Genomic DNA, 21,472 nt, shown 5'->3' with positions numbered 1-21,472 from the left:
AGGTAGGTTGGCTGGGTCCAGGTATGCGGGCTTTGGTAATGGGGAACTCGGACAGATGACCCAGCAGAGCGCTTGCTTCCCTGTGCCAGGATGATGTTATCCAAACTTCCATTCGGGGCCGATCTGATAGAGGGAAAAGGGAATCTCATTGTACCTTTATCTTGTACTATAAGCAGTCGAGTGTCAGACCCTTAAGGGCCATCTGTATTACCTTTTGTGTTAACACTTGGTCATGTCCTTAGCTTATTGTTCTTTTGGGTTATTGGCCTTTTTCTTACTGATTTCTAGGTACTCCATATGAGAGAGATGAGCCTTTTGAGATATCACTTGTAGATATTTTTTTCCCCCTAGTTTGGCGTGTCTTTTCGTGTTTATTGCTGCGGAAGCACTTTTACTTTTATGGAGTTAAATGATCAGTGTTTTCATGGACACTGGGTTTGAGGTCCTAGAAAGAGGCCTGGGGTTGCAGTCGCCCCTATTCTTGTCCTGGGATTGCGACTGTGGCGGTTGCCGAAATGGCTCCCCACGTCCAAAGGCAAGAACTGGGAGATGCTGGTGAAGTCCACGCCATCTCGTCGTAGCTACTGGTCTTCCAGAGAGCTCTGATTATTTATAGCCAGGGTTAGTTTGGGGTCCTCTGAGAACTGTTCTAAATCAACTGCCTCTCCGCGGCCTACTGTTAACATTTTCAAGCAAGGCCTTCAGGGTTTGAGTCTTTAAGTAGGCGACGGAGAGCCAGGGACGGGTCACAATAGTCCACACCCGCTTAAATAAAACCCGTCATTGGCCTCTCGGGCTCAGCGTGCTGCGACCTGCTTCATCGGTGGTTCTTTCTCTCTTCTTTGCAGACGGAGGCCCTGCAGCAGCTGCAGAAGGACTCAGAGGCCATCCGCAGCCAGTACGCTCACTACTTTGACCTCTCACTGGTCAATAACGGCGTTGATGAAACCCTCAAGAAACTGCAAGAAGCCTTTGAGCAGGCGTGCAGTTCCCCGCAGTGGGTGCCTGTCTCCTGGGTTTACTAAGCCTGTGCGCCCCTCTCTGGTGGTTGGAACTGCATTCCCCTCGCTTTAAGACAAACAGGGTCGCTCCAACTAGTTTTGTGTCAGCTTTCAGCTCTATGCACTATCCTAATTAGGCCAGTGGGTGTCAGTCTTGTGCAAGCTCCTGAACGGCTGGGCTCCGCTTTTCCTGCTACATGCAGCCCCGTGCATTGGATTTCTCGAGGATCTCTGGGGCCGGAAGTACTATCCAAATGCAGGTGCCAAAGATGGCTCACGCGGGGAGGAAAAGCAGTGGACCCTGTCCCTCGAAAGCCTGCGCACCTTCACCTTTAATCACACTGGGTATTTCCTTTGTCCTTACTTTGAAGAAATTATTTTTAACTGCAACTTTCTAAAATGCCAAAATGAAACAGCTGTGCAATAGGATGTCCTCTGCTCTAGGAAAACCCTCAAAGCAATAAAAATTACCGTTGAAATGCCAATGACCTTGTAACTCTCTGGGTTTCTGCCTGCGCCACCGGCCTCTGGAAGGGAAACGGGGAACGTCACCCGCTTTAAGGTCCCTGGAGGATGGCATCAACCCTCGATGCCTCCTCCAAGCCCCTGACAACCTGAAGAGTCTGGGGGCCGCAATAACCCATCCTCTCACGTGCTGGGTGCTGGGCAGGGCACAACTTGGTGCATCACACCAGGTGTCTGTACATGGACACGTGTGCAACATACAAAACACTTGGGGAGCAAAGGTGTAAGATCGTCTAGTGTTTGCTCCGTGGCAATAAGCAAACATTTTTGCTTCCACTATGCTTAGCTTTTCTATTTCCCCCAAGTCACTCTCTTCAGCGATCTTTCTCAATACGTGGTTTTCACAGCACCCACACGACTGGCTGCCCAGACTGAGTGCACGTTAGTGCTCGAGCTAAAATGCAGCTGCTTAGGATGACAACCTCCCCCCGCCCCGTGCCCTCCCCAAACCCCCCAACCACAGGCCCCACGCCTGGGGTCCACGCACAACTCTCGTCCTGGACAGGAACCCAGCACTGGCAGGCACTTAGCTTCCCGCTACGCCCTGCTGGAAGCTCACGCACTGACAGGCACTTAGCTTCCCGCTACGCCCTGCTGGAGGCTCACATTCTGGTCACATAGTAGACCCTGGCACTGGAGGCTGCGACGAGCCAGCACTGGGATGCACTCTGCACATGTGCCAAGGCCTCCCCCAAGCTGCCCCTTGCATTTTCTTGGCTTTTGGTAATCCTGGACCTCACTGTGGCCTTTGGATTCCTGAACACCCATCATCTCCGCCCCCTTCTTGCCACCGACCTGGCCCGCGACAGTGCTTCAGTGCGCTCCCACCGAGCCCAGATGTCACTAGACACTTGAAGGCTTGTCAAGACCTAGCTCTTGCATGTTCCCTGGGCTTTTTCAGGCATTCCCACCACACACTCCGACACACGCTGTCAGGCCCACTACACAACACGGCTGGTTCTCCAAGCACCTACTTGGCATCTTCGATGAAGATTCCAGTTATTTGATTCCATGTCAGATGATAGGCCGCAAGGTGCATGTTGCAAGAAAATTAACCAAAGGAAAAGCATCAAATTTCGAGTGACATAAAGGTCCCTAGATTTTTAATCAGATTGTACCTTGTGTTCAACTAGCTTGACATCGACGATTAAAAGACCCAACAGGAATACTTAGGAAATGTAATAAGTAAACTTTAATAAGTAAAAATTACAACCTTCTCCCAGTTGATGACTGATTGTATCCTTTGAAAGTGAACGAGGATTAAAATGAGGAATACAGGAAGGTGTTGGCTTGTCACAAACACAAGTAGCCACACAAGTAGGTGCATGAGACTGTACACAAGCTTTGAATAAGCACACCAATGACTGCTAGACCGGAGGGACTGGGAACGGCCGAGAAGCTGGAAGACCATGAGTCCTCGGCAGGCCTTTGTCTAGAAGGGGACGTGGGGTGATGGAAGTGGCTCTGACACCAGAATAGCACGGTTCTCATAGGATGCTGGAGATCCATCCCCCGGCGAACAAGATTCACTTAATTCTTTTACTTGCTCTATACCATTTCACTGCACAATTTTTACAATCTTTTTCAAAGAAGGAGAGGGGGTGGCAGAAGCAAGTGAGGAGGACAATGTTAAACGGCCATCAGGAAACAGCTGCACGCGGTTACTGGGCAGTGCTGGGGCCAAAGGCGAGGCTTCCCGCCTCTCCCAAGCAGAGGACTGGGCGCTGTCAAATCTGCCTCCCGCACCCGTATCCTTAAAACAGGACAAGATGGGATGGCCACACCAGGCAACATCACTGAGGTCTCGAGTGGCAGCTGAAACATGCCAGTGACTCCCCACCCTCCCCGGGACCTATGCTGCATTCCCTCAAAAACAAAAGGAACTATGCTGTCTCCATAAGGCTTTAATTGCTCCTCCCAGAGGGGCCCGGTGCTGCCTGCACCCTACCCAGACAGCTCTTCCACTTTGATTTTCTTCTTCTTCTTCTTCTTCTTGGTGGTGTCGCTGTCCTGGGGGAAAGAGAAGAAAGGGAGCCCATGGATCTGTTAACAGTCAGGGAAGCTCTGCTCGGCCAAGGACCCAGGCCCCGCGGGGTGCTGTGGCTTAAATCGACTTTGCACGGAGCACGAAGCCCGAGATTCCCAGCGGTCCACTTTCGCAAAAGGAGCGTCCAGATTCCCAAGGGATGCACCCTCCCCACCCACCATCTTCAGCACTGTCACTGGGAAATGCCGCACCGTCCATCCTGTGGGGCTGCTGGCGCAGAGGCAGGCCAGAAACGCGGGGCAGCCCCCGGGCTAACCGAGCCGGCGCCACCTGGGCATCCCTGGCCCTCCGAGGGGCAGGCGGACCCGAGTCTCCTGGCCACCGTGCTTGCCATACGCACCCCGTCGCCCGGCTCGCCCGCGCTCTCCAGAGCAGCTTTGGCCTTCTTGTCCTTCTTCTTCTTCTTCTCCTTCTTGACCAATGGCGTGGACGCTGGAGAGGTCTCGTCACTTTCGCTCTCTCGCCTCCGCTAAGGCGATGACAAATGAGCAAACGTTAGACATTGGGGCAAAAGTGGAGGAGAAAGGTTCGTAAGTCGGAAGGTGGGGGCGCCCCCAGAAAAGTTCCTGCCGGCCCGAGAGGAAGATCGTTCCTAACTATGGACCCCAACGGGCCCTGGAATTTCCCAACAACTCGAAGGCCAGGAGGCGGCGGGCGCGGCAGGAGCGGTGCGGAGCTCAGGGCCCGTGTGGCCCCAGCAAGGCTGTGTCTCTGGAGCCGGCCTCACAGGTGGGCCTCGCAGGTGCACGAAGCTGGGCAGCACGGTCCCCGCAGCACTCGCTCCCCCAGGTCCTCGGAGGGGGCAGGAAATGCTCTCCCCACCCGGCTCATGTCAGAGCCACACGCCATTTGGTGCTGTAATGCCAGCGGTCGCCATCCCTTGGGAGCCAAGGTGCCCGCGCGTGCTCTCCCAGACTGTTGACACGGAGCTGCTGCTGTCTGGAGGCTGCCAGCCTCGGGCCACTTCATTCCGTTTCACACAGCTGCCAGTGTCGCACCTGATTCCAACACACCTGGGCCGCCACTTGGGGGCCGGAGAAACACGCACCCCTGACTTTTTCAGTGGCGTTGCCTTATTGAGGTGGGCGATGAGGCCAGTCCAACTGTCACACCCGCCCCCCAGCAGACACGACAGGGAACGTGAACTGCCACCTGCAGAGCCCAAGTGAGCGCCCTGCAGCATCAGCTGTGCGCACGGTGTTCCCAGGGGGGCGGACAGCCCTGCCACACTGAGCGAGCCAGGATGTACGGCTGGATGGCCCTCACCGGTCACCAAGGCTGGCCCAACGAGCATCTCCCGAAGCACATCTCACTGACCACAGCATGCCACCCACCTTCGGGGGTTTCACTGCTTCGGCCACCTCCTCAGTCTTCACGGCATCACTGAAAGGAGACGGGGCGATCAGTCGGCCTGGCTGAGCAGCCGTCCACGGAGGAACCGCTGCCCGGCAGTCGACCGGTGATATCTGGCAAGTCTGAGGCCACCATCAAAATGCTGACGTTGGACGGAAGAACTCACCACTTACTGTTGCAGACTGACTCCCTCTAGAGTCCCACGAGCCAGACTAGAAAGGGATAACTGTCTGCTGTCCTTTAACTGGCCCGGGCAGTCAAAGTGAAGCGACCTGCTGCGCCCCTACAGCCACCAAGGCCTCGCGACCTGCCACAGGGGTTCCTCTGGCCCCCCGTTTAGTAAGTTCCCCTGAACTAATTGGCTCCCTCCACACACCTGGGCCCCACGACCTTGTCCTCAGTTAGATTTGATGCCCCCATCCAGGTGGCCAGTGCGCCACATGTACCCCACCTAACCTCACTGCCTTCACATCCTCACCTGTCGCTGATGTGCTACTGCATCCAGGCGGCAAGCATGCCGCCCCTGCCTGCCCTGCTCATCGAAAACGTCCTGCTCTCACCTGTAGTCAACATACTCCTGTGTCCAAGTGACAGGCGTACTGTCTGTGCGCTTGCCGTGCTTGTCCAGAAGGCCCTGCTTGATCATCAGCTTCTTCTGACTTGCCTGGCGAACCATCGGAGATTTGACATTAGAACGGTGTCGACACATAAGCAGGCATCACGGCTGCATGCGGGCGGCTCCTTAGAGTTCCTCCTCTGTGTATTCTCAGCTGGGACTCGCTCCTCTGCCGAGCACTCAAAACTCACCCACCCTCTCCAACAGGAGCAAACACGGGACTCGTTCAAGGTCACAAAGCTTACTGTCTCTGCACTTACTCACACTGCAGAGCCTCTGCAGTGTCATCTGGTGGCACACAGCCTTTGCACATACTACTGCAGCTGCCCTGGACTCTTCCCTCCCGTGTTCACCTCATCGACATCTAGTGTTACATCCTGCACACAGGCGTGGCTCAATGAAGACCCCTTACTCGGACTCCCCCATCTACCAGGTCGAACCCCTCACTGTGGGCTCTGCAGGTGCCAGGCACCTCTGCCCCCTTGATGAGCCCTCGGCTTGGCTAATATCTGCCATTCTGTTGTGCAGCCTGAGGGACGCTCAGCTGCTTCCTTCCATTAGACCGGAACCTCAAAGGTCTGACACAGGCCCATTTCCACTGACCAGTGATTCCCCCTGAGCCCAGCACAAGGCAAGGCTCTGGCAGCGGGGACACACAAGGGCTGCCCAAGTATTCAACGACGCTAACAAAACCACCTGACAGGGCACACGCCCAGCCCCACTTACCTTTGGCCCTAAACCCCACTTCCGAGGGTAAGTGTCTCTCTCCATGATCACTCTCTTGATCTTGGCTACTATCCCGTGGTCGCAGGTAGAGATCACCGCTGTGGTCATTAGCGCAATGGCTGAGCATGTCACAAAGAGATAAGAGAATGACCTGAAGGGCAGAGCCTTGATGACCGGTGGTGACCAGAAAGCTTGACTTGTTTCACACCTTTCCAGATTCGAAGCTTGAATGCCTAAGCGAGGTGTCCTCCACTGAGGACGTGCGTGTGGCTAAGGGCTGGCCTAAAGGCTCCCCGCCGCTCGCCATGGACACGTATCCGTTCACTGACAATTTCCCCTCGTCTCGCCAGCGAGTCAAGCTGCTGAGATGTGGCCTCTAGCAGCAGCCCATGGGACAAGGAGGAACCACACTCATCTGCTCCATGCCTGTGCCTGACAGGGCCCTTCACTGTGACCACCCTATGAAGCCTTGGCAACACACTGAGTAGATTGCACTGAGGGGGCCAGGGCATGGGGACCTGCTCTCCCTGAGCCCGGCTTCGATGGTGCTGAAGGGATGAGAGCGACCACCCTACCTATGCAGACCGCCTCCCCTTTGGTGGTGATGACCACGACCTCTTGGTTGACTTCGATGCCGTCCTCGTACCGGAGAACACCCGGAAGCATGATCTTTGCCCCGTAGCAGATGGCATTCACCTGCAGGGACACGGCACTGTGACAGCCTGGTCACAGCAGGGCAGGGGCGGATGACGGGGAGCGGGGCCTGCGAGCATCTCCCCACATGGGAGATGATGCCAACAGCACTGAGAGCTACTGGTGCCACGGGCACCCAAAGTGACTCTGCATATGGTAACCGCCCACCGGGCCTTGAAGTAGCTCCTCCTTGTCTGAATGTGGGACTTAAGGAAGTTTTCATCGTAAACCAAAAGCCAGCCCTAGTTTTCTGTAACTGTTCTTCTCTATTCCTTATCATTAAGGGGAAAATCTGGACAGAACTAAGAGACCAAAGAGATTGACTGGGGGCTCTGGGCAGTAACAGGCTTCCAGAGTAACTGGCAAGGCAGACAGCCAAGGCCTGTTGGACCAAATTATACCCGAGTTTAGGCACAACTTACAGGCCAACAAGTACGCGATAAGGCTACCTCCCTGAGTTCAGTGGCACTCAATGCATCCATCTGCCTTGTGTCATCTTGTCTTTACTCACCTAGATCTCTTGCTGACCATTTTCCACCCTCCCCCTAAATTCAGCCAGAAGCCGGCAGGCAGTCTGACCCCAGCGTAAGGAGAGCATGTCACATTTCTGTTCTCTTTCATGCGGTTACGAGTTTGCAGTCACAGTGGCATGCTTTAGGATGCCTCTTCAGTTTTTCATCTTTCCTTATGAACAGTAATGTATAAAAGATACATCAAACATGTCTATCTGATCTGAATATGAATGATAAACCTCTATTAAATATACACAGAAACTGACAGCCTTCAAAGTTAAAGAATTTTTTATTGCTACAAAAGTGATTCTGCATTTGGCCACAAAGACAATCCTAATTTATAAAAGGCCACGTTCTCTGATCATACCATTAGAAAAGGATATGTACAAAATTCTGGACTTTTCGGGAACAAACTCATCCTTGAATCGCTACTAAAGAAGAAACCCAAACTGACAAAACTAATTGCATATCTCCTTGCATTATTAAGAGGACTACTCTCGATGTCATTTAATGAATACGTGAAGGGCTTGAAAGGCCCAGTGATCTTTAGATTTTATAGACCCGAAGTGGGATTTATTTAAACAATAAAATTTTATGAAATTCACAGAACAGAAATAACTTAACTCAAGGCTTCTTAGGCACATGCAGAACTACCAGGTTACGGGAGGGCCAATTTCATGTACTGCTGATGATCTATTTCTTGAACCAAGTTACTTTGGGATACCTCTTTGGAAAATGAATTTGCCTTATTTTGAAATAGAATTGGGCCTAGCATTAAAGTTTCATTTAGTACGTCGGGTTCGGATTCAATAATAAAGTTAACCATAAACTAAAGGAAAATGAATCCAGTGTCAAATCTACAAAAGCAAAAAAATAAACCCCAAGGAAAATAAAGAAACAGAACACGATGTTGTGAACTTAAGTAGAAAAAGTTTTCAGAACACGGACCACGTCTCGTCTCCGGAGTCCCATTTTGTCCAAACGGGGACCCAAAATCCAAACGTACCGCACTGTCTTTCATAACCAGCCGTTTATGAGATGTCAACAGCTTTTCCAAAGGGTACACAACTCGTCGCAGGTAACTCTCGTCCTTGTGGTTATCGTACAGCCACTGGGCATCAAGCACATCATGCATTGTCACCATGTGGTCCTGAAAAGCATCCGTGTATGAAAATCAGCCAGTGTCACTGTACCTCAAAGAGCCCAACAGACCCCGAATTTCCAAAAACCGAGTGACTTCAGTCTTGTGTGCTAGTCCGAGCTCATCGGTCCTCAGTCTCTTCAGAATCACTTCTCTTCTGGACATCTCTCACTGTTGATACACTTAAATCCGAGCAAGCATTTTTGTAGGCTGGGAGATGAACGAACAGAGTGATGCTTTCTATCCAGTCATGTCCCCTAGCCTGTGCTTCAGTGTCCCAAAGTTTAATTAGCAGAACAGGGAAGCTGCCCTGAACTGAACTCAACACTTTGGAAACTGCCTATTCCGGGACGGGAGCAGGTAAAGTCCCGCCCAAGGGCCAGAAAGCATTAAGTGCCAGCTCTAAACCTGCTCGCCCCATGACGGCGTGTTACGTTACCTTTTCGCTCATCACTCCAGAACGAACCCGCCGAAGCTCCTGCATCTGACCGCCGACTCCCAGTAACAAACCGAGGTGCACACACAGCGTCCGAATGTAGGTGCCGGCCTCACAACTCACCCAGAAGATTCCTAAGGCACGCGCACACACACACGCAAAGTGGCACACGTTTGCCAAAGTAAACACACCACCAGTTGAGAAACCCAGTTATTCTCTACCTGAGCCAGTGAGACTGGAGACGGTAGACACAGGCCACAGCTGCACCACACACTGAGGGCATCTGTTATCAGTGCGAAGTGCAGGAATGTGTCCCTGGCCACCTACGGTCTGTGTCAACTCAGCTCCTCACGGGCCTAACGACCCACCTAGTCTCCTCTCGGGATCGTACTCGATCATTTTGCTCTCGTAGATGGTCCGTACTCGCAGCTGCCTCTTGACTGCAGCGATCAGTGGGGGTCGCTGGAATAAGGCGCCCGTCAGAGTCTCTAGGGCCTGAGAACAAGCATGAACCGAAGTAAGGACTGTCCCTGCGTGCACTCTCAAACGAGATAAAGGGCACGTCTGGGGAGGGTAAGAAACACACACACGGTTTCTTTCGATCGGTTAAGATCTAAAAGGCCCTTTCGCTTTTTGCTTCTTCCTTCCGCTACACGGGGATGGCTCCGAGCTAATCAGATCCTTCTCCCCAGAAGGGCCATGGCCAGAAGTGCCCCTGCCATCTGCAGTCAGCTGTCCAGGCTGCCTAGGGCAGCCCACTGAAAGGACAGGAGAGGCCAGCCAGGAAAGCCGAGCTGTTTCCAGACACCTACGGGCTCAGAGATCCAAGTTGCCGAAAGATGCCCTCCCTAGGATTACACACTTACCCTAAAAAGTTGAGTCCCCCCTTCAATGGCATTGTGCAGCCGGACAATTCCCACATACTCTTTGCCTGAAAAATGACAAAAGAGTAGTCAGGTGTGGCCACTGAGTTTTGTTTTCTTTACATGTTCATCTCTCTCCCATTTTGTGTGGCAGGAAAAGCAGACAATTCGCCCTATCTCTGTCAAATCTGCAGCAAGACAGATTTCGCGGTGCAGACGTGGGAAAGGAATGGCTTTCTCGTGGGGACTTCGACCGGCAGTGCGCTGACGGGGGCAGCCGGAGCGCCCGGTGCAGGGCCTGCCTGCATGAAACTCTGTGAAGGTCAAGTCGGGGGATCTCCCCAGGAGAGACTGACGGGAGGGCACTTGAGGTGGCGGCGGCAGCATGACGTCAGACGAGCCCGGGGTGACAGGCCAAGAGCTGCACGCGGACGCAGTCTGCCCTGGCTCTAGGACGGACATCATGGGCTCAGTGTGCGCTTGCCTAGTACCCGGAACTCCCAGAAAGGCCGGACAAACCGGGGTCCGGCAGAGGACTGAAGGGACACAGAAACGAAACGAGTTTCCCTGCTTAAGGATTTTTTTATTTAGCTAATAAAGAAATCGTTTCCAAGAGCCACAATGTAGAAGGGACAGGAAATACAGAAAGCCTTCCAATCTCAGGGGAAGCCGCCCACCTCTTCCCTCCCTCCTCCACATACCTGCGCTCTGCTGTGACTTGACCAGGCGAGTGGCTCGTTCTATGCACACGATCAAACAGCCAGTCACCTTGGGATCCAGAGTACCACTGTGCCCTGTCTTCTCCACCCGAAGTATTCGTCGGATCCAGGCCACCACCTCATGGGAAGAGGGGTTGGAGGGCTTGTCGAGATTAATGAAACCTGTCCTAGAATGGAAAAGAAATTACTGGACCATTGGCTCTGGTCCTCCCGCGAAAACGAAACTTGAAGGGTAAAAAAGAGTTCACAGTGGGTACAGGTTACACACTTAGGGCAATGCCATTCTAAGATGCCACCACCCCCTTGCATAACTGACATGAGAGGGTCACTGTGCAAAGAGCAGCGGCTGCTCCCAACATGCTTACCTGATATAATCCCCAATCTCCCTCTTCAGAGGATTTGAACCACAGGGAAGAGGTGTATAGTGTGTCGTCCTTACATTGAGCTTATCGAAATTCTAGAAGCAATGATACAACACAAAATAAACTCAACTCATATGTTCATTATCTGCTGTGACAAAGTGTTAAGCCCCCTCACGTACTGGGGAGATCACCTGTGACTAAGAACAAGACAAATTTCTTTCCAGCGCTGACAACTAACTACCCACGAGAACATGCCTCCAAGGACCTCCCCCATCCCATTGGGCCCGGTGCGGAGGCCCAATTCCTACTCCGTGGGTGTGAAATGCCCAGCTAATCAAATCACCACCAACTTTAGCTATGCACAAACGGCGGTTTCGTGCGCTGGCTGCTCCGCTGTCTGTCAGCCTACGGGAGGGAAGCAAGGCTCACAGAAGGATGCTCCTTCAGAGAGAAGCAGCACTTTTAAAAGCGCCCTGAATCCAGACAAGCGAGGAACCCAGCAAACACCGTTTGGATACGGCCCCCGAAAAAGACAAATTTGATCACTCCTCTAGAAAGACTTCTTGGGGAAGTACAGAACAGAGTGAGCGTCACTGTGCAGGTTTACGACTGGAACATGAACCACCTTTGATTTTTTCAGAGACAACAGACAGCCAAATTGAGGCCCGTTGATGTTTCTCAAACATGACTATCTTGTTTTTGCCTTTTCTCATGTCTGCTCCTTCCCCCCCCCCCTTTCTGAGGCTAAACCACTGATCTGACAGTGCTCCCCTCAAGCGAAGCCATCTTTTATACCACCCAGTTTAGTTTAGTTTCATCACGGAGCTTCCTACAAATAGCAATTATTTTTTACCTATCTCCCACCCCTAGATTTTAAGTTCTGTGACAGTAGGGACATTGCCTATCAGGTTCGCTAGCACATCCCCAGGGCGTACAATAGAAAAGCAGATGCATCTAAATGGAAGACACGGCAGGCCAAGTAGAAACTTAACTGTGAATTATATAAGCAAATCACATTCTTTTACGATAACATACATACATATGTGTGTGTATAGTCAAGGAGTGTTAGTAACTTTTTCTGCCCTTTTTCTCCTCATCTCGGAGCTGGTGCCCAGTACGTCATTTGTGAAACTTGTAATTAAACTCATTACTAAACCCCCCTATTTAAAACCCAACACAATAGTCAATCATTTCTAGAGGACATGACATGCCAGGCACCGTGGCTAAACACATTTCATGGATTACCTCCTGCAGCCTTTAGTTTGCCTTCCTAAGAGACGATATTAAGAACAACTTCAAAGAGGTTAAATGACCGGCCCAAGGTCACACACTGCTTGACCCAAATTGGTCTGGCTTCAAAGCCCACATTTCTCAAGCACTAAAGCAGTCCTACTCCGAGTGTGGGCCACAAACCGGTACAAGTCTATAAGATGCAGTTAAGCACAGAAACCGAGAACTGCTCATAAACAGCAGTTTGATGTCGCTTCGACATTTTAACTATATTCTAAGACAGTGTTGGGTGCATTGAAAATGCAAAAAAATTAAAACCCGCTTCTTCCCCTCAGACACCTTGAGGAACACTGCTTGAGGCTGCAGCCCCTGGCACTTCCAAGTGAGGAATGAACGCTAGCATTAAGCACTCTTAACGCACTGGTTAACACTTACAAATAAGTCAAAGTGACGCACTGACCTCACACACAATTGGAACACCTTACCTTTAGCAACAGGGGCCACTGAGATGTGTCCAACTGAGCCACCTTGGATTCAGGTTTGATAAGAAATTCTTCGACGTGCTGTATTTCCTTCCGTGGGACAGAAACATACCGTTAGACTCCCCACCTGATTTTGGACAATGGCATTGCCACCACGAAAGCCTATGTGTTTTCAATAGAAAACGAAGGAGTCTATGCTTCTTCACTATCTCCAAGGGCAAGAGAAGGAATGAGCCAAACGGTAAATGAAGTGCCCACAAGACGAGGACAGTTATTTAAAGAGAACAAGGGACAGCAGGTCTGCAGGTGAGATAAGATAGAATTTCAGAGAAAGCAGTTGGTGGCCAACACCGTTTAGTAAACTATCTTACAGGCGAGGCTTAGCTTGCCTGGGGGCACTTCCCAATTCCTCTGAAACATTTAAAAATAGTAGTTTTCTGTAATCTGTTATCTAAGTGACTTTTCTCCTCTAGTCATAACGGTAAAACATATTCCTACTCACGGCTACATCTTCTTCTGGTAATGACTTCACCCCTTTTTTCTTCTTATGCTTCTTGGGCAAAATAATTTCTAACGAAAAAAAAACAACAACAACAACGAGATTTGGGAGTTCTCCCCGAAAATAAAGGCAACGAATGAAGTTTAAAATAGGGAACGATACCCAAGACAGATAAATGGATTTGGTCTGCAATTGCTGGGTAAACAAAGTGTGTAAGGCCAGAAGCGTGGGTTGCATGGCGCCGTAACCGACTGAAAGCAGTCGCACGTGTCAGCTTCCATTCGCTTCACCACGTGGCCGTGGCGGGGTTTAAACATGCCGCAGAAGCGGGACGAAAAGTTCCATAAGTGACCGCTTGACTGTCCCCGCGGATATGTGACTTCTATAACTTTCTCGCATGTCGAAACTATGCCCGTACCCAAGCCCCTCGGCCCCTTTTTCTTCCCCGCCCGTTCCAACCATCCTCTCCATCCTTCATCGCGTAGCGCTCGCTGACTGTGGCGTCTGACCTGCGGGCGGCACAGGTACTACAACGACTCCTGCCATCTCAGGGTCGCAGGCACGGCCGATGCCTTTGATGGCGACCCGGGCTCTAAGCAGGAGCTCCGAGCCTCGCAGCGCCCCCTGATCGCGAGGGCCTCCCGCTTTCTTGCTCTCACCCGTTGTGCCAAAGCCAAGAGGCAAGGCCGGCAGGAAGCCCGGCAGCTGGAACTAGCGGAAAGCTCAGGCCCAAAGCCATCTCCCAACCCAGACTCTCCGAGCAGGAGGAACTGGCCCCAGCCGGGGATATTCGACCCAACCAATCACAAGGGAACGACCCTTACCTTCCATGTCCGCCATGTTCCCCCACAGAGCGTGCGAGCCGTGCGAGCCGCGCGAGCCACAGCCAAGAGAGCGATTACAGACTCCCGCCGCCGTCAGGCCACGCCGCTAGGACCCGCCCAACTCTGCACCTCCCTGTGCGTGCCGTGACGCGGGGCGGGCCCAGGATAAGGAGGCCGAGCCCGAGGCGTGAGCGAGCCACCTGCGCAATCGCATTGGCTGACTCGGCCATGGGGGGGGAATGAGCGCGTGCGCGTGCGCGTGCGCATGCGCATATGCTTTAGGCCCGGACATTTCCCCCCCCCGCGTCCCCCGCCTTTGCCCTCCCAGGCTGGGTGCGCATGTGCAGTCCGCCCTGGGGGGCCCATAGTCTGTGGTCGTGGCCCAGGCTGCTGTTCACTTACCCTCTCTGGGTTTAACCCGCGCTTGGACACCTGCGCACCTGGGCACCTGGGCACCCGGGCACCCGGCTGAGTACCGTGTTGGAAGTAGCTCATTGCTTCTCTCGCCGACCCTTTAAGGTTGGTGTCGGATCATTCTCGATTGAACAATTAAGACGTTAAGGCACAGAGATGTTGAAAGCCCTTTGCTGCTTGCAATTCCCATCCAGCTAGAGCAGCGCTGGCCAATAGGAATAGACTGAGAGCCACCTGAGTCCTTTTAAATTTTTCAGCAGACTCGAAGGGGAAAAAGTCAAAAGAAAAAGGTGAAATTTATTTTAATAACAAATTTTATTTCCCCCAGCGATCCGAAATATCATTTCAACAGATAAGCAATATACAACCTTATGAATAGGTTATTTTGCTTTTTTTTTTTCTGCCAAGTCTTTCGGGTGTGTGTTTTACCTTTACAGCACATCTCCATTTGAACTCCATGACCGGGGCCTATGTCAAGTGCTCAACAGTCACAGGTCGCTAGTGGCTGCAAAATTGGACAGCCAGGAAGTAGCGCCCCTGGTTCAAGCAAGCCCTCTTCCCTTCTGTCTTTGGTGCACCTCTCGCTTTTCTGTCTCTCAAGCGGAGATTCTTAGCCTAGCCTGTGTGGACTTGATTGATCCCTAGTTATTTAAACCTTTATTGCGGTTGTAAATGGAATATTTTGCCATTGTCTTTCCTAATGAGTTGCCGCTGACAAAAGAGGCTAGCTGATATTTTTTTCCATTCCTCCTCTGCCGTCCAAAGAATAGAAAATTTCCCATTTTATTTTACCGTGGCTTAAAAAAATATATGAACCTGAAACTAAGAAAAAAATACGTTGGAATTTTAAAAAAAAAAAAAACAGACGATGGTTTTTTCCTCATGTAACTTTTAGTCTATCCAGAATTTATTCTGGTGTATGCCAAGGTAATAATGATGATCTAGCTTGACTTTTTATAGATAACCAAAGTGCTCAGTGTCAACCAATCCACTGTTTTATAACACGTCACTGGTATATGCTTGGCTGAATAAGTTTGAGGTTCTCCTCAGTGACGGTTTTTCCTATGGGCTTCGTCTTTCTCCAACACTCATTGGATCTGTTAGCAAAGCCTGTCAGCTTTGCCTTCAAAAAGAGATGCAGAATCTGATGGTTTTACGCCACCCTCACTGCTGTCACTGTAGTCCAGCCATCTTTATGGCTCTCCTAGATTTTTTCGGTGGCCTCCTGCAGTTCCCTCTGCTTCTTCTCTTTCCAACTATAGTGTCTTCTCAACTCAGCATCTGGAAAGAGCCATTGAACTGTGAGTCACGCCATGTCCCTCCTCTGCCCCAAGTCCTTCGATGGCTTCCCTTCTGTAGTAGGGCGAAGAGCTGGCCCCCAAAAGATACGTCCTAACTTCTGGCCCCTATGAATGTGATCTTATTTGGAGAAAGGGTCTTTGTGGGTGGAATTAAGTTAAGTATCTTGAGATGAAATTGTCCTAGATTACCCAGGCGGACCTCAAATCCAATGACAAGTGTCCTTAGAAGAGAAGGGAAAAGATACACAAACAGAAGAGGTGAAGACCATGGGAAGATGGAGAAAGAGATGGAGTGGTTTCAGACTTCCAGCTTCCAGAACTATGAGAAAATAAGTTTCTGTTGTTTCAAGCCCTCCAGTTAGGGGTAAGTTGTTATGGTAACCCTAGGAAACTAATACAGCACACTGCCTCTCGGCTTTTCAGTACTACTCCAGGCACAGTCTTCCTCTTTCCTTAAATGTACCTTATTTACTATCTGTCTTATCACTAGACTATTAGTCTTATGAAGCCAGGAAATGTTTGTCTATTTCGTTCACTGCTATATACCCACCTCCTAGAAGATGCTCAGTATGTATTGGTTGAATGAATCTGTGTCTTCTGAACCCAGAAATCCCATGGACCTTCCCTTAGCAGCAGAAGCAGATCCTCCGCCTCTGTCTGATGAGGCTGAGCCTGCCTTTATTGGAGACCTTCTAATGAATTCACCTGGTCAGTTACTGAACAAGGGGATGCCAGTTCTCATGTCCTACTCCTCCCATCCCTCATCAGCTCCAATCCCAACTCTCAGGGAGGTGGGAGTGTTGGAATGGAGTTGTCATGTGCAACCCACTGGCACATCTCTTAACTACATCCCCTGAGAGGGCTCAAAGGACATTCCTTTCGCCAAAACACTTATACTTTGGTAAAGGTTCTGGAAAACTAGTCTGGGAAAGGAAGCAAGAAGTGTTGCCATGGAAACAGACTTGCGCTCTCAGTGAGAATGATGATGAGATCCTGGAGCAGCAGAGGCCAAGTGATAGCACTAAATCTCATAGAAACAAGATGAGTATCATGATAGGCAGCAGGACTGTCAGCTGAAACCAGGATGGTTTCTCCCCACGGATTTTGGGCGGTGGCTAATTGATCACGGTGTTCTTTCTGTTAATAGGCCACCTGTAGTACACCATGATCTGTGTAACTCCAACAATCAAAGACAAAAACTCTAGGTCTGGTGAATGGCAGCCTGCCTTGAATCACAAGAGAAAATCATGGCCCCTCTTCTAATTCCCAGATCCAATCAGTCCACAGGCTCAGAGCTCTCAAGTCAAGGTTCTGCCAGGTACACTTAATATTACAAGTGCATATTGTGTTTTAAACCTTCTTTCTACTTTCCTCTGGTGGTCCCCTGGTCAGAAATGGAGTCTTAGTCCCTTGCATTCCCTGTGGACCCCCCTGTGCCTCTTTCCCCAGTTCTCGATTGCATAGTTGGGATAAACAGAATCGCAAATGGAAAAATTCCCACAGGGGCTTCCTGACTCAAGGACTGAGGACAATTACGGAAAGAAAGGTAAAAGGAAGCCCCACAGGGCCCCGTCTCTTCAATTCTATGGCACATTATCATAATTAAGTCCCCAGGGACTGACTTGATCCTTTCATTCTCCCCCAAGACATCACGCTGGTCTGTTAAATTGGCACCATGCTGACTGGGCCTGATGCTTAGGAAGTAGCAAATATTTCACCACAGGATGAGAGATAAGCCCCAGGAAAATTCAGGGGCCCAGTCCCTCCTGGAGTTTCTGGGCATCCAGTGGGCTGAGGCATGTTGAGATGGTTCTTCCAAAAAGAGAAACAACTTGCTAGATTCGAACCTACTGCCACTAAGAAAGAAGCATAGTGCTTGGTGGGCCTCTCTCTGGAGGCGACATACTCTGTTAGGATGCTACAGAGTCTTTTTCGTGTCCCGATAAGAGAATCACAGCTCAGGCCTCTGGAGTTGGGATAAAAGTGAAGCTAAGACCTACACACACACGCACACACACACACACACACACACACACACACACACACCCCAATTTGCTGGGAGGAAAAGTTCCTGCCTTGCTTTAGTTCCTGAAGGAAAATGAATGACTGTGCAATATAAATGATCTTAAGACCTGAACTGCACATCACGGACTGGGCATCGTTGACCAGCCAAGCCCTAAAGTCAGGCGTGAGCAGCAGCACTCTGCCATAATGGCGTAGTACTCCACGTATCATGGTGCAGCTGCTGGGGAAAACAGTCTGCCAGTTCCTCGGAAGGTTAAACAGAGTTTCCATATGACTCTGATTCCACACTTAGCTATATAATCCCAAAGGATTTGAAAACAGGGACGCAAACACGAAGTCAGGGACGTGTATGTGAATGCTCGCAGCGGCATGCTTTACAGGAGCCAAAAGGTAGAAACAACCCAAATAAATGTCCGCCTACGGTCGAATGGAGAAACAGTGTGGTCTATCCATACGATGGAATGTTATGGAACACGACGTAATATCACTCAGCCAAGAAAAGGAATGAAGTACTGATGCTTGCTACCACATGGAAGAACTTTGAAAACAGCACGCTAGATTAACTAAACCGGACACATAGGGACAAATATTGTATGATTCCACTCATATGAAATAGCTGGAATAAGCATCCTAGCACAGGCAACAGGCATGCAAGTGAGGAAGCTTCCAGAATATTACAGCCTCCGTCCATCCAGTCACCCTTAGCCATCAAGTCATCCCAGCTGAGCTCCACCCCCCAGACATTATGGAGCAGAGAGAAAATATTCTTACCGTATCCTGTCTGAATTCCTCAGCATAATTTGTCAGAGGAATAACAAAGCATCCTAAAACTTGGCGTCATTAAACAACCATTTTATTATGCTGACAGATTCCAATTGTGCTGAGAATTCAGCTGGAAGGCCCGGTTTCTCTGGGTCGGAAGGACCTTCCACACATGGCCTCTCCTTGTGGCTTAGATTTCCTTACAGCGCAGCAGCCTCAATATAGTCACACTCTGCACTTGGTGGCTCGAAGTACCAAAAGCAAGTGTTGGGGTGAATAAGGCATGAAACCGCGTAACCTTTTGTGACTTGGCCTCGGAAATCTCATAGTGTCATTTCTGCTGTATCATATGGTTGAAGCAGTCGCAAGCCTACCCAGGTTCAAGGGCTGGGGCATCGACCCGACCTTCTCAATGAGAGAAGCGTCAAAGAACTTTGGAGCTCTAGTTTAAAACTGCCACATCCACCGAGCCCCAACCAACTGCCGTGCAGGCCAAACAGGTGAATTATACGGGGATGCGATAGGAATTTCCTTCCCTGCATTTTTCAAGTTTTTGATGATGGAACTAATTTTTGACATTGTCCCCTAAGGGTTTGATATTTCTTTTGACTTACACTTTGGTAGGAAAGCAAAGCTCCAGAGATTTCCACTTTGGCCTTTCTGCCATGATTGCCTCATTCCATGGGTTATGAAAGCAATGTGGGGATTCTGCTATTTTTTTTTTTTTAATTTCAGCCATTCTGATATGTATGTAGTGGTATCTCATTGTGATTTTAATACGCATCGCCCTAATGGCTGGTGATATTAAACATTTTTTCCATGTGCTTATTTGCTATCTCTATATCCTCTTCAGTGAAACTGTCACCGTTGGGGCTGATCAGAGTTTGGTGTCACCCCAACGGTAGCGGGGAGGGAGAGGGATAATGACGGTGCAGATGTGTAGTTAGCATTTTTCCTCGTTCTTCCTCAAATGACGCAGTGAAGAATCACAGATCATTGAGATGTAATAGTTTTATTAGAAGTATATTTTATCTTTTTTTTTTGACTTTTTTAAAAATAGTATTTATTTTTTACGGTGACATCGGTTAACGAAATCCAATAAGTTTCAGCTGTACATTTTAATAGCGAGGCATATATATATTTATACTTTGTGTTCACTTCCCATAGTTAGATTTCTTTCTGTCACCACATATTTGACCCCTTTTACCCCGTCTACCTCCCCCTGCCCCCCCCTTCCTTTGTTACCCCCTGTCATTCATGTCTGACTAGCTACCTAACAAAATGTCTCTTAATATCTTTTATCTATTTTCTAATTAGATTATTAGCGTATGTTTTGTTTTTTGTTTTTTTTACTCTTAAGTTTTGAGAATTCTTTATATATTCTTGATATGAGTCCTTTGGCAGATATGTGCTTTGCAAACATTTTTCTCTCACTCTGTAGCTTGTCTTTCTACACTTCTAACAAGATATTTTGCAGAGTAAATATTTTAATTTTGATGAAGTCCAATTTATAGTTTTTCTTTTCTTTTATGGCTTGTGCTTTTGATGTCCTAAGAACTCGCCACCAGGTCCTAGGTTTCAAATATTTTCTCCTAGGTCGTCTTCTAAAAGTTTTATAGTTTTACATTTTACACATAAATATAGGATCCATTTTGAGTTATAATTTGTGTATAAGGTGTGAGGTTTTGGTTAAACATTTGGGGGGTTTTGTTTTGTTTTTGCCTATGCATGTTCAATTGCTCCAGCACCATTTGTTGAAAAGACTGTCCTTCTTCCACTAAATTGCTTTGGTACCTTTGTCAAAAACCAGTTTGGCAAACTGATGTGGGTCTATGGTTGGGTTCTCTAACCCATCCCTTTTATCTAGGCATCTGTTCTACCACTACCATAAGTCTTGACAACTGTAGTCATATAATAAGTCTTGAAATTGTGTAAAGAGACTTGTGTGTTGACCTTGTATTCTGCAGCTTGTAAAATGCACTTATTAGTTATGAGAGTTTTTATCTGTAGATTCCTTGGGATTTTCTATGAAGACAATCATATCATCTGTAAATCGAGACAGTTTTATTTCTTCCTCCCCAATCTGTGTGCCTTTTGTTTATTTTTTTCTTTTTCTTCTCTCTCTCTCTCTCTCTCTCTCTCTCTCTCTCTCTCTCTCTCTCTCTCTCTCTCTCTCTCTTCCTCTCCCTTATTTAACTGGCTAGAACTTCCCATATTATGCTGAAGAAGAGTGGTAAGTGTAGATATCTTTGCCTTGTTCCCAATCTTTTTTTTTAGAATCAAAAGGAAAGTTTATTAGAAAAGGGATAACACTCCACAGACAGAGTATAGGCTCCTCTTGGAGGCAGAAGTGAGAGGGACAGTGAGAGAGACAGTGAGAGAGACAGAGTAAAGGGACTGAGAGGGACCCCTTGTTCCCAATTTTAAGGGGCAAGCGTCCAGTTTTTCACCATTAAGTATGATGTTAGTTGTACGTCTTCTGCAGACGTTCTTTAAGAAGTTGAGGAAGCTCCGCCTCTGTTCCTAGTTTTATGACAGGTTTTGTCATGAACTGGTGTTGGTTTTTGTCAAATGTTTGTTCTGCATCAATCGATATAATTATGTGACTTTTCTTCTTTTGCTTGTTAATGTGGTGCATTGCATTGGTTGATTTTCATATACCGAATGAGCCTTGTAGCTCCGAGGTGAACGCACACCTGGTCATGGTGGTATATATATTTTTTATGTATTCATGATTTCTACTTGCTAGTATTCTAAGGATTTTCATGTCTACATTCATGAGGCATAATGGTCTGTAGTTTTCTTTATTTATTTTACTTTTTCCGATTTTGGTATCAGAGTAATACTGTCATAGAAAGAGTTGAGAAGTGTTTGATTTGTACTCATGACAACAATTTCATGCTAATTTTTTTTCTCATTAAACTTTGTTTTAATGAGTCTC

The 21,472-nt window shown here is 49.1% G+C and overlaps 2 protein-coding genes, 2 non-coding genes and 1 pseudogene across 4 annotated transcripts in view; 2 read left to right on the top strand and 3 right to left on the bottom strand.

Moving 5' to 3' along the window:
• Positions 1-1,486, top strand: part of MPP1 (membrane palmitoylated protein 1) — a 28,461-nt gene extending 26,975 nt beyond the window's left edge. The window contains exon 12 of the mRNA XM_006918826.3: positions 849-1,486. Coding sequence (XP_006918888.1) covers positions 849-1,025 — 177 coding nt within the window. The 3' untranslated portion in view covers positions 1,026-1,486. The remainder of the gene's footprint in view (positions 1-848) is intronic.
• A 1,565-nt stretch (positions 1,487-3,051) lies between these two features.
• On the bottom strand, positions 3,052-14,184 carry DKC1 (dyskerin pseudouridine synthase 1). Its single transcript, XM_006918825.3, has 15 exons — positions 14,030-14,184; positions 13,209-13,276; positions 12,710-12,796; positions 10,998-11,089; positions 10,615-10,799; positions 9,917-9,981; positions 9,419-9,545; positions 9,054-9,184; positions 8,480-8,623; positions 6,844-6,964; positions 6,269-6,387; positions 5,487-5,590; positions 4,908-4,956; positions 3,914-4,042; positions 3,052-3,536 (listed from the first exon to the last, which is right to left on the bottom strand). Exons 1-15 carry the CDS (start codon positions 14,043-14,045, stop codon positions 3,471-3,473), a joined length of 1,503 nt encoding a protein of 500 aa, XP_006918887.1. The 5' UTR covers positions 14,046-14,184; the 3' UTR covers positions 3,052-3,470.
• LOC112485429 lies at positions 5,034-5,162 on the bottom strand. Its single transcript, XR_003048436.1, has one exon. It is a non-coding gene; the product is annotated as a small nucleolar RNA SNORA56 (small nucleolar RNA).
• LOC112485428 lies at positions 8,816-8,949 on the bottom strand. The gene has a single exon (XR_003048435.1). It is a non-coding gene; the product is annotated as a small nucleolar RNA SNORA36 family (small nucleolar RNA).
• LOC112485424 lies at positions 11,098-11,635 on the top strand (annotated as a pseudogene).
• Positions 14,185-21,472: the final 7,288 nt, after the last annotated feature.

The sequence above is a fragment of the Pteropus alecto genome, unplaced genomic scaffold, assembly GCF_000325575.1.
Source record: "Pteropus alecto unplaced genomic scaffold, ASM32557v1 scaffold1998, whole genome shotgun sequence".
Classification (NCBI taxonomy): domain Eukaryota; kingdom Metazoa; phylum Chordata; class Mammalia; order Chiroptera; family Pteropodidae; genus Pteropus; species Pteropus alecto.
Note: the sequence above shows the minus strand (reverse complement) of the source record. Positions and strands in the feature narration are given on the sequence as shown.